This window comes from Tenrec ecaudatus, chromosome 9 (genome assembly GCF_050624435.1).
Source record: "Tenrec ecaudatus isolate mTenEca1 chromosome 9, mTenEca1.hap1, whole genome shotgun sequence".
NCBI lineage: Eukaryota > Metazoa > Chordata > Mammalia > Afrosoricida > Tenrecidae > Tenrec > Tenrec ecaudatus.
This window is the reverse complement of record NC_134538.1, coordinates 145,961,214-145,973,859: the sequence shown is the minus strand read 5'-3', so window position 1 is coordinate 145,973,859 and position 12,646 is coordinate 145,961,214. Positions and strand designations below refer to the sequence as shown.

Below are 12,646 nucleotides of genomic sequence, written 5' to 3'. Positions count from 1 at the left end.
AAAGCACAAGCAGACAGAATCTCCTTCACAAAGCAAGTCTTGCAGATCTCTCGTTTGAAGCATTACCGACTTTGATCTTGGGAGTATCTTCCATTGACTCAGTTATCTATTAGCTCTTAGGAAGGATTCTCTGTTCTTTGTTAGCTCAATAGTCATTGTTCCTTATAGCCCAAAACACCCAAACCCGAGCCAAGTCCATGTCGACTCATAGCAACCCTATATAGGGTTTGTGAGGCTTTGTAAATATTCCTGGGACTAGACAGTTCCATATCTCTCCCATGGAATGGCTACTGGGTTTGAACCTTGAGTTTGCCATTAGCAGTTCATCAGGGATCAATAGATCAACAAAAGTGAACTAGTATTTATTGTGTGTGACCAAAATGTTTTACAAGCAAATGATATGTCCTGTGGTTGGTCAAGGAAAGGAGAAAACTAGTTCGCTAACATGTTTAGTTCAGTCGTAGATAATGCTCCTTTCTCCAGCTGGTGTCTTGCTGTGGCTTTCCTTGATTTCCTCCTGGGAGATAGTATGGTGACCAAATCTCTTCTTTGAAAGCATTCAGAGACTAGGACCCTTTCCTCCAACATCACTCCCCCTTCCCCACCTTTCTTGCTCCTGTGTTCCTCTTCCTCTAGTCCCAGCGGAAGCACACTGGCACCAAGCTGATCAAGTGGAGTTTAATTGATATACAGGTGTTCGACTCTCCATGTCCACATGTTCTATGAAACAGGAGACTGTATGATGTGGACATTGTGTAAACCACATTATAGCTCATATTTGGGGAGTTACAGAGAATACATAGGAAAAGTCCAGTTTCTTTCAGCTCCATTTATCCAAGAGCATTTGGAAGCGCCCTCGGAGCTGTGTGCATATATTCCGTACACATATATCAAAGTATTCCTCCACCACAGCCGCTCTTTCCCTTTGGAGTGTCTGTAGCCTAGTGGGTGTTGGCTGCCTCTGGGTGCGCAGTGGGCTTCAACAGCCCTAGGGAGCCTACTTGCAATTGGTTGGAATTGGCAGCCCTGAGGAACGGAGTATTCTCCAAGGACCAGCCTCAGCCCAGGAGTTTTCCGTAAGCCACTTACCTGACATGGGAAGCCACATCGTGGCTGCCCCAGGGCTGCAGCTGGATGGTGGCTCCATTCTTTGGCCATCCTCCTCCTTGCCTCCATATATATGACATCATACTTTGCTTGAGAGAATACCACCTACTTGTATTCAAGTCCACTCTTCTATCTATGAAAAGTAGCAAACAGACTGAAGATGTATATTGAAATTAGCAGAAAACTGAGGATAGTAAAAATGCAGCCTTAACACTGTTAACTGCTAGAGATAGGTAAATACAAACATACATGTAAGCATACATACATACCAAGAGCCATACATTATAGAATAGCTTTTAATCTTTCAGGGAATCCAAGATGAGAATTTGACAATTAATAATAAGACCCAATGCAAAACAATCTCTTCTTCTAAGATTTCCCCAGAAGGCTGTACTCTGCACTCTTATGTTTTTGACACTCAAAATAAGAAAAGATGTAGAGTTAATTTTATTTGGTTTATATATTTATTAAATAAATTAATAAACGGTATTAAATGTATTTATTAAAGCAATTCATAGTCTTCATGGGATTCACAAAACTCCCCTTATATGAAGATTGCATTTTCAAATTAACATAGTCTATTCTAATTTCCAGGCCTACAAAAAGATGTCTCAATTCATGAATTCCTATTCGACTTTTTGGTCTAATGCCAACTGATTTCCTTCAGATCAGTAATGCTGCATATAATCGCCTGCTGAGAAAGAATTAAAAGAATATAACAGCCTTTCCCCATTCAATCTTTACTATAAACATGAAACCTTGCGCAACTTCAAGAGAAGAAATGATCAAAGTGGGGTTTGGTAATAGTTATAACCATCTCTGATTGTAGATGAACAGGCATTAATAATGGGCCAATCTGGGCTCCTAGTGAAAAGTGTACTACAAAAGCTACCACGGGCCTCTGAGTAGAATGCTTGTTGGTCAGGGACAGATTTCTGTCTATATTTTTCTACTTTGAAAGTCTCAGTGAAGGAGATAAAAATTCATGGCAAGATGCCAATAATCTACCATTAACCAGTGATAGAATTTGAACATGGGCGTCTCTCAGTATGACACACCAGAGCCTATTTTTGTGACTCAGCAGAACTCCAGATAACATTATAAAATAGATGGAAAATCAGAACAACCAAACTAAAGTGAAGCATGGATGGACTCATTTGTCAAAAGTAGTGGGGGAAAATACACTCAAACATTTTCCCACCCCTCTTCCCCAAGGAGGAACAATCCAATCGTTAATAAAGACCAATTTAATATGATTACATATCACACGTTTTCCTGTCTTCCCACTGTTAATATTCTGAAATGGAAAGTATAAAGCAGGAGTACATTTCCTATTCCTATGTCCTCTGGAATAAGAACAAAAGCTAACAATATTGAGGATGGTATTACTGCTCAGAGCAGCCAATGCACAGAGACTACCGTAGGTCTGGCCCCACTAAAAGACACAACATCTCTCACTGACCAATAGCTTTTGGCGGGACAGTCCTGATTTTTTAACAATTTGTCCCTCAGCGTTTTTAAAAAGTACCGATTTTTGGAAAGAATGCATGACAAGCTAGGGAATGGTGGGAGAACAGGAAGGGAATATATGTTTTTCAGCTGCCATGTGGCTATATTTTGCCAGGATATGAGTTTTATATTATTTTTGTTAGTTTTATAATGCTAAACTTTAATAATAACAAGGAATTGTTGAGAACTGAGTATTGAGAATGGCTTATCAAAGTTCGCATTGTTGATCAGTTGTTAGAATTCGACCACGATTGTTACTTAGTGAACAGTGGCATTTTTGGGCATTGGCAACAACAAAAACATTTTGGAACTGTCTCTCAGACCGTACACATTGCACTGCGCACTAGTGCTGGTTAAACAAGTGATGGCAACAGATCAGCTAGTCAGATAATTTAGGTAAGTTATTTATTCATTTATTTCATAAATACTTAAATTTTCTTGAATTTAGCAGACAGTACTCATATTATTTATATTTTATAGCGGCGGCAAAAAGTCTAGCACCAGCCTTGAAAGTGATACTTACGACTTACATTACAGTAAATTCAGAGAAAAAATAATGCAAGTTAGTATTGTTATTATTTAGAAAGAAATATAGGATTAAAATTGAAATAATTTTTAAAATATAGTTACTTTATAACAATCAAATTAACTTAATTTATAAACTAACAATAAAATATGTTCAAGTAATTATGTACCTACTTGTATTTTTAAGCAATATGTATATAATAATTTATAATATAATTTTAAATTGTTTTTTTCAGATTTTTAACATAATGAGTAAGAAAAGAGGATGCAAATTCAATGATAATCTAAGAAGTGAATTTCCTTTTATTAAAAAACCAAAAGCAATTACATGGTAAAATGTGATAAATGTAATGGTGAATTTTTATTTTGCACGGTGGGAAGAATGATATTTCAAAGCACTTGGAGACACAGAAACATAAAAGATATTTAAATACTACTGCATCTTCTTCAAAAATACAGGGATATTTTCAGAAAACAACTTATGGAGGTGAAGAAAAGAAATTAGCATTAGCAGAAGGACTTATGTCTTTTCATGCTATTAATCACAATCATTCCTTCAGATCTATGGACTATACATCACAAGTTGTCAAAAAGTTAATTAACAAAATATTTGCCTGTGCTAGAACAAAATCTGAGGCAATTGTGTGTAATGTGCTTTCTCCATATGTATTTTCAGAATTAAACAAAAATCTAGAAAAATTACTTTTATATCCATGTTCTGATGCATCTAATCATAAGAATACAAAGTTATTTCCAACCATTATTAGATTTTTTAATTTATAAACTGGAACAAAAATTATCATTATAGATTTCATTTCTGTGCCCAGCAAAAGTTCTGAAATAATTTTCAGTTCCCTTATTAATATTTTGGAAAAAACAATTTAAAACACAAAATGATTACATATTGTGCAGACAACAACACAAACGCAAATTTTGGAGGAAAAGCTAGAAGAGGTACAAATAATATTTTTTATAAATTAAACAAAACCTTAATCAAAACATTATTTGTGTTGGTTGTGCAGCGCATATAATAAATACAAAATGCCATTCAAAGAGCTGCTGATTTGCTGCCTGTAGATGTGGAAAATATTCTTATTAAAATTTATTCTTATTTCGATATATACACTGTGCATGTTGAAATGCTTAAAGAATTTTGTGAAACTGCAGAAGTCGAAAAGCAGAAAATACTTGGGCACAGTAAAACGCGCTGATTAACTCTTGCCAGCTGTCGAAAGAATTTTCAAAATATATGATCCTTTGAAATCCTAGTTTCTATCACAGGATAAATGTCCTAGAATTTTAGAAGAGTTTTCTGAAAAAGAATCTTAAGAAATTTGGCTAGAGTTTGTACACAATCAAGTAGCTCTTCTTCAAAATGCTATAAAACTTATTGAAGGTGACAAAATTTCGGTAATCGAAGTAGCAAATGAAGTTAATAATTTAAATTTTCAGTTTCAAGAGCAGTTAGAAAATAATTTTCTTCTGTTAACTATCCATAATAGTATAAGCCAGCTAGAAGAACAATCATGCAGATATCATGAATCACGTTAAAAAGTTCTATAGTAACTGCATAGATTATTTAGAAGAGTGGAAGGTGCATTGCAATGATATTGAACATTTTCTTTGGGTTTCATTAAAACAGGAACTTAATTGGAATGATGTGCAAAGCTCATTCGATCATATTACTCAAAATTTCCCATAAAGTAATATTTCCAAAAATGATCTTTTTGGTGAGGTATCATTATTTAAAAAATATATTGTTAAGGAAAAGGTTAAACCTTGGGCATCAGCAAAAATCACAATAGAGAACAAATGGTTAGAAATATTTCATGATATTGAAACAAACCATGTTCCATACAATAATGCATTAAAAATTGTGGAATACGCACTGTCCTTACCAGGAACTAATGCTGCGACTGACCGTGCTTTTTCTACAGTAAATAGTGTGGACATCAGAAAAATCACAATTAAGTGTTGAGATTTTGAAAGCCATTTTATGTGTGAAATATAATTTAACAAATTCTTGTGAAAATTTTCATGACCTTTTAAACAATGACAGCAATCTATTAAGAAATTCAGTCAAATGAGAAATATGCCCCAAAATAAAATATGATACATAATTTTAATGTATTATATTTGTAAATTGTACTTATGTTGAAATTGAAAAAATATCACAATACTATTTTTGTGTTGTATGAAAATTTTTGTTGCTCCATATAGACGAAATTTTTAATCAAGAACCCCACGCCCCCACCCCACCCCAGTCAATGGTGTCCCACTTTGCCAATGTTAAGATCTGGTCACCTTCCCCGTAATGCTACAGGGGACAACACTGGAGACACAGTGCAAGAATTGTGCCTGATCTGACCCCACCACTCCAACAAAACAGTAAGGGGAGCAGAGCATCAAAGTCCCCAAGGAATGTCAAAAAGTAGACTTTGGGGCCAGAGTGTGGCACCCCATCAGACTCAACCAGAAAACACTCCTAAAGATCAACAAGCAGATCTTGAACTATTTATAGGCTTCTCTCTTTTTTTGTAGTTCTTTTTGTCTTTGTTGATTTGCTTTCTTTTGTTGCTTTGTTTTGCTCTGCCTTGTTTTTTGTGCATATTATTATCTCTGTAGCTCTATCTAGATAAGATAAGTGAGATAAACAATCTGGAGGAGGAAATGACAGTTCCAGTGGGACATGGAAAAGAGGGATGTGGGGGAAAGAAAGTGGGCATTAACAAACCCAGGGACAAAGGAACAACAAGTGATCTAAAATCAATAGTGAGGAGGGTCTAGGAGGCCTGGTAGGGTGTGATCAAGGGCAATGTAACTGAGAGAAATTATGAAACCTAAATGAAGGCTTAACATGATAGTGGGACAAGAGGAAAGTTAAAAGAACCAGAGGAAATAACTAGGAGGCAAAGGGCATTTATAGAGGTTTAAATACAGGCATATATATATATGTAAATATATTTATACATGACGATGTGGAAATAGATCTATGTGCATATATTTATAGGTTAAGTATAAGGTAGCAGATGGACATTAGGCCTCTACTCAAGTACTCCCTCAATGCAAAAATACTTTGTTCTGTTAAACTGGCATTCCATGGAGTTCACCTTCCCGACATGATCACTGAAGACAAATGTGTGCTTAAGCAAATGTGGTGAAGAAAGCTGATGGTGCCAAGCTATTAAAAGATATAGCACCTGGGGTCTTAAAGGCTTGAAGACAAACAAGCAGCCATCTAGCTGAGAAGTAACAAAACCCACATAGAAGAAGCACACCCGCCTGTGTGATCACAAGGTGTCGATAGGATCAGGTATCAGGCATTAAAGAGCAAAATATCAAATCAAAATGAGGGGGAGTGTGGCGTGAGGACCCAAAGCCCATCTGTAGGTAATTGGACATCCCCTTACAGAAGGGTTGCGGGAGGAGACCAGTCAGGGTACAGTACAGTAACAATGAAACATACAATTTTCCTCTAGTTCTTTAATGCTTCTTTTCTGCCACTATAACAATCCCAATTCTACCTTACAAATCTGGCTATACCAGAGCATGTACACTGGTACAGATAAGAGCTTGCAACACAGGGAAGCCAGGACAGATAAACCCCTCAGGACCAATAATGAGAGTAGGGATACAGGGAGGATAAGGAAAAGGTGGGGGAACAAGAGGGGAACTGATCACAATGATCTACATGTAACCCCCTCCCTGGGGGACAGAAAAGTATGTGAAGGGACATTGGACAGTGTAAGACATGAAAAAATAATAATAATTTACAATTGATCATGGGTTCATGAGGGAGGGAGGAGGGGTGGGGGAGAGAGGGCAAAAGTGAGGAATTGATACCAAGGGCTCAAGTAGAAAGAAAATGCTTGAGATTGATGAGGGCAACAAATGTACAAATGTGCTTGACACGATGGATGGATGGATGGATGGATTGTGATAAGAGTTGTATGATACCCTGATAAAGTGATTTAGAAGAAAAGCTAATAAATGAGAGGTCAGTACAATAGGTAAGTCAATCATGTTCTAGCAGAATCAGATGTGCACCTTTGGAGGATGAAGGAAATGTTGGAAAGAAGAATCAAGATGGAATACATTATTATCTGAAATAAAGTTAAACTGTACTTTGGAGACTGGAGTGATTTAGGTTTGCACAGCTTGGTCTGGATGAAGGGATTATCATTTACACATCCAGGAGAGACAGGTTATAAAGCCTTCACACATCCCTCCAGCACTCTGCTCCAGGTCCGTGTTGCTAAACGATGTTCACTTTTACCGCCGTCCTGTAGAGGGGCTTGGAAAGAAAACCTTGTACTCATTGAGGAACCTGGGGTCGTGAGTTTCACTTGCTTCCCATGTCTTTGTCCTCTTTACTACCTGTTGACTTGACTAGTTGTGTACTACACGCGGTTCTTATTGAGGTAAAAAATCTGAAATCACAAACTCTCTAAACTAATTCCTAAAATTAACAACTAAGATATAGCTTTTTCTTCATATCGCATATGCTACACCTTTGAAGGTATAACTGAATTCTGGAAAAGCCTTTTCTACTCAGCTTCCAATAACTGACTAGCATTCCCTTCTCTTTAGATTCAAAGCACCTTATCTCTCTCTCTCTCTCTCTGCCACCCAGTTGATTCAGACACACAGCAACTCTATAATTAAAGTCTCAGAAACTCACAGATTTGCTGTCATATAAGATCATCTCAGAGTAGGTGGAATCCTATCACAATATAGCCACCAAAGTTTATAAATCCACTGGAGCAGTAATGATGTTGCTATGTTCCCATACCAACTGCTATCAGACTTTTGATAGAACACCATTGACTATAATGAAATGACAATCACATATCCAAACGTATTTTCTAAACTTCTGGGTCAGGATATAGATATCATTGTTGTTGTTACATGTCTTGTCTTCAAGCCTTTTCCAAAATGTAGAGGCCCTGTGTACAACAGAAACACTACCTGGTCTTGTCCCATCCTCGCAATTGAGCTCATTGTTGTAGCTAATGTGTCAGTCTGTCTTGTCCAGGGCATTTTTTTCCTCCCTGCGCTGCTCCACATTTTTTTTTTTTGTAGCATGCATGATGCTCTATTCCAGAGACTTGTCTCTACTGGTTACATGTCCAAAGTAAGTTAGATGAAGTGTTGCCATCCTTGCCTCTAGAGAGCACTCTTACTTCTTCTACTATCGCTACTTCTTCCAAGATAGATCTATTTATACTTTCAATGTTCTTTGACCACAATTGAAGTGCACCTTATTCCTCAAAGTAACATCTTTGCTTTTCCACACTTTAAAGGCTTCTTGTGCAGTAGATTTACCCAAACCAGTGTGTCATTTGATCTCTTGACTGCTGCTTCCCTGAGCATTGATTGTAGATCCAAGCAAGACAAATTTCTGGACAACTTCCATCTTTTCTCCATTTTGATGTTACCTGTTGTGAGGACTTTGGTCTTCTTTACATTGAGTTGTAATCCACACTGAAGGCTGCGACAGTTGATATTCATCAGCAAATTCTTCATGTCCTCCTCTTTCAGCAGGCAAGGCTGTATCATCAGCAAAAAGCAGGTTAATTAGCCTTCCTCCAAGCCCCAAGTGGCATGGTAGTGATGCATTGAGCTGCTAACCACAAGGTCAATAGTTCAAAATGAACAGCTGTTTTGCAGGAGAAAGATGAGGCTTTATACTCCTGTAAAGAGTTAGTCTTAGAAACCCATACAGGTACTTCTCCCTTGTCCTATAGGGGAGCTATACAAGAGAATCAGTTCAATACCAGTGATTTTGGAGTTACAGATATCATTGCTGCCTTGAAAATGTAGCTGGTCTGTGGTTCACAGAAAAGATTAACCTTGAAATAAATTAAAAACTATAATTGCAGCATCTCTCTTTCCTCCCCCTCCCCCTTCCCTTATTTTTGATATATGTTGAAGATGCTGGTAGTTATGACTACCAGTTCATGGTTAGATGGTTTTTGTTTTTGTCTTTCAACTTATTATCTGCTTATTTATGATATCCATTTGGTGACTTTCTTTTGTGGCCACAGATCTTTGCAAGTCCCTCATATTTAGACATTTCATCATAAAGGTGACTGAGTGAAAGCAGAAATTCTGGTCACATGTTTAAGGTTTAAAAGCTCAAAACTGACACAGAGTAAAAATACTCCATGGGAGGCTGGAAGGGAAATCAATGACCGCATGTTAATTGCTGAATTTTCAGATGATCACATTTCAGACAAAAAAGGTCAAGTGTTTTTCCATAACAGTGTGAGAGGGGAGTTAGCAAATAAAGTTGGTATGTATGAATTTTATCAACTGAACCTAATTAACAAATGCTGTGCATGGCATTTGTTAAACTATGTTCATGAATAATTCATGAAACAGCTGCTGCTAGAGGTAGATTTGCTTTCTCTGACTTATGAACACAGTGTGGTGCACACAAGTAAATTCATCCGTGCTATACTCAAACATGGATTTTCATATTAGAATATTCATATATAAGACTGTCCCTCTTTGCTCTTCAGTAAATCTCCCATCTACTTTTTCACTCTGTAGTACTTCAAGGAAGAAGAGCCTGTAGTTGTGTGATATTTGCCATTGGCAAAGGCTGCCCCTTCTTGCTTTCTAATCAATAGCAGGGGTGAGGAGAGTGGGCATTCTATCCTTTTGTGAATCATAGTCTCAATTCAAGAGCATTATATGTTTACCGCTCCTCCCACCCACACCAATGGTCACCTGTGGTAGCTCAAAGAGGAAAGTGTGAATCTGTACCACGCCATGGATTCTCAAAGTTGGGGTAATGCTTCCACATGGTCTGACTCATATCACCATCAGTTGCATGGGCATCTTTTGAATATCATCTTCGATATCATTTTGGCACTTTCTCTATTTAGCTTCTAATTTTTCTACAAATTTAATAAGTCATAGATATTTAGCTCTTATTGAACAAAGCAGAGAATAGAGGGATTTTAAGATATATTTTCACCAACTCTTTAATGATTTTTCTCATATAAGCAAAGCTTATATGAGGAGAATCCATTATATGAATGCCTAGCTGAACGACAGATTTCATTTTCTTAGAGGGAATTTAGAAGAAGATGAGAGCATTATACAAACTAAAATTTTAAATTCGAAACACCGAAATGTAAAAATTATGAGTTCTACTTTACATCAAGGCAAACGTAACAGGCATTTTACCATCGGAAGTTAAAACTCAGGACTCCATGCTTCTTTTCTTAAATGGTTACTGCCCTCTCAGTCTACTCTCTCCTCATTCTCACAAAAGCAATATTGTACACATTTGACCTCTGGTGAAAATGAGGCCCAGTGAACTGGGTCAAAGACTTTTTCACACTTTTTTTAGGCAACAGAATAGAATTTAAAGTCAAATCTAAAGTCATCTTTCTTGTAAGACCCGTGCCATGACGATTTCTTAGGGGCAGGAGCGATGTAGATAAGGCTACCTGCATTGATAATAGTGACTGGGAATTTTATATGCTCTTGATCTCTGGTAAGAAATTCTCTAGTCGATTCTCATTGTGGGTGTGTCATCTAGTGGTGGCACACCAGTCTAAATATCAGTTCTTTAAGATGAAGAATTTTATCACTTAGAGCCGGAGCCCATGTGCCAGTAACCAGCAGAACCAGGTTATTCTTCAAAGAATCTATTTCATCCTAAGTGGGATTTATGTAGTACAATGCATATATGCAGTAAAATGCATGTTTTTAAAAAATTTTTATCCCCCTTATGATTATTAATGACAATTGAGTTTCAGAACAGGTATTTTTCCCTCACATCTTTAACATCCCTCAGATTTTTTTTTTATTTCAACTCTAGGAATTCTTTAGAATAATATTTTCTGGAAAACTAAACATGAGTATGTTGTTATTCATAGCTATCTAATTCTCTTATAATGTATACTTTATCTCATAGTTGCTACCCAAATAATTTGATATTCTTCTTTTTCTCATTGAGTATTGATGTTCTAGACATTTTTATTTGTGTGCTTTGGAAACCCAACACAAGCTACATTTACTTACATTTTGATCAGAAAGCACTTGTTTACTTTATGTTTACAGATGCTTAATCTACTTGGTATTTCACTATGTCTCATCCAGCGTTTAAAAGTGTTACTGATTTCAAAAAGAAGAATGATTCATCTATACATATTATATCTAATTACCATATATACTCAAGTTTAAGCTGACCCGAATATTAGCCAAGACATGTAATTTTACCACAAAAACTGCATTAAAACTATGCTGAAAAAATTGTTCTATACAAAAGTATATGTAGTAGTTAAATCTTGGTAACCAAATATCAGACTAAGAAGAGATGATGTCTTTAAGGTTGTTTGGGAATAATTTTGTATTTTGTAAGACATACTGGCATATCTGTGTTTTCATTTGGTATAGATGTAAAATTTGGTCAATCAAAATGCACATTTATTAAAGATTAGAACTCTTACATGTTTTATGTTCTGATAAATATCAATATGCTGTCAATAAGGGTAGTGGCTCTGTTGCTTAAAAAGTATGGTGGGACTTTTATGGCAATAGCCATTGGTCATCGATTGTGCATTGAACAAAATAATCAATAGCAGGTGGCAGAAAGATAGTCATTGGGTTTTAAAGTCACATTAACATAATAATTCTGTTGATTTGTTTTAACAGCTTCCTCTACCAAGACAACATATATCAGCTACAGCAATCATTCGATCTGAAACGGGGAAATGATACAACCGAAGAGACCTGGCATGTGATCTCCAATAGAGCACACTGCCAGGAACTGGCAATCTCTGTAGACTACAATCAATCAAATCACTACGCAGTCTCTTCAGGAACAAAATTCAGCCACGAGCGGAAAGCTACCAAGAATGGGTATTGAAGAAGAAACCTGTTTTATAAAATACAACCAATGAGTGTGAAGCTTAAGTATGGCTTACCTCATGAGAAGTTAAAAAAAAATCACAAAAGGAAACCTAATGTTAGCTTGTGAAAAAAAAATGCTGTTGAAATAAACCATGTCTGATGTTATTCTGGTAAGTATTTTTTCTGTGCCCGTGAGAATTCCCATACCTGTCCCACCTTGTTCACCTTGTAAAGACTACGAGTCTGTTCCTTGTAACGGCTGACCGGACTGAAGCCCTGGGTTGTGATAAAAATAAATGCCATGGTGGACGCATGCAATTTTTATACAAATAATTTATTTCTAATAATAAAGGAATGTTTTGCAAATGTTGAGAGTTGTTTCGTTCCAGTTTTAAAGCCAGGGGGAAACTCTCTTCTTTCTCTTCCCTCTGCGTCCCCCCACTCCCACCCACACACAACTATACACTTTCCCTGCTGTTTAGAAACTTGTGCTATAAAAACCCTAAAGAAAATATGATTTCCCCTATCGATGTGGTTTTGTATATCTGTGTGTATATGAAAGAGATGGTCTTATTTCTATACCCAAGGGCATTATTTGTATAAGAATCTGTGCACCCCCAGAATTTCAGGGTAC

The 12,646-nt window shown here is 36.7% G+C and overlaps 1 protein-coding gene across 1 annotated transcript in view; it reads left to right on the top strand.

Annotated features, from left to right (window-relative positions):
• GRM8 (glutamate metabotropic receptor 8) overlaps positions 1-12,266 on the top strand; it is a 911,938-nt gene extending 899,672 nt beyond the window's left edge. Inside the window, exons 10-11 of the mRNA XM_075557710.1 lie at positions 5,201-5,224; positions 11,813-12,266. Coding sequence (XP_075413825.1) covers positions 5,201-5,224; positions 11,813-12,028 — 240 coding nt within the window. The 3' untranslated portion in view covers positions 12,029-12,266. The remainder of the gene's footprint in view (positions 1-5,200; positions 5,225-11,812) is intronic.
• The last annotated feature ends 380 nt before the right edge of the window (positions 12,267-12,646 follow it).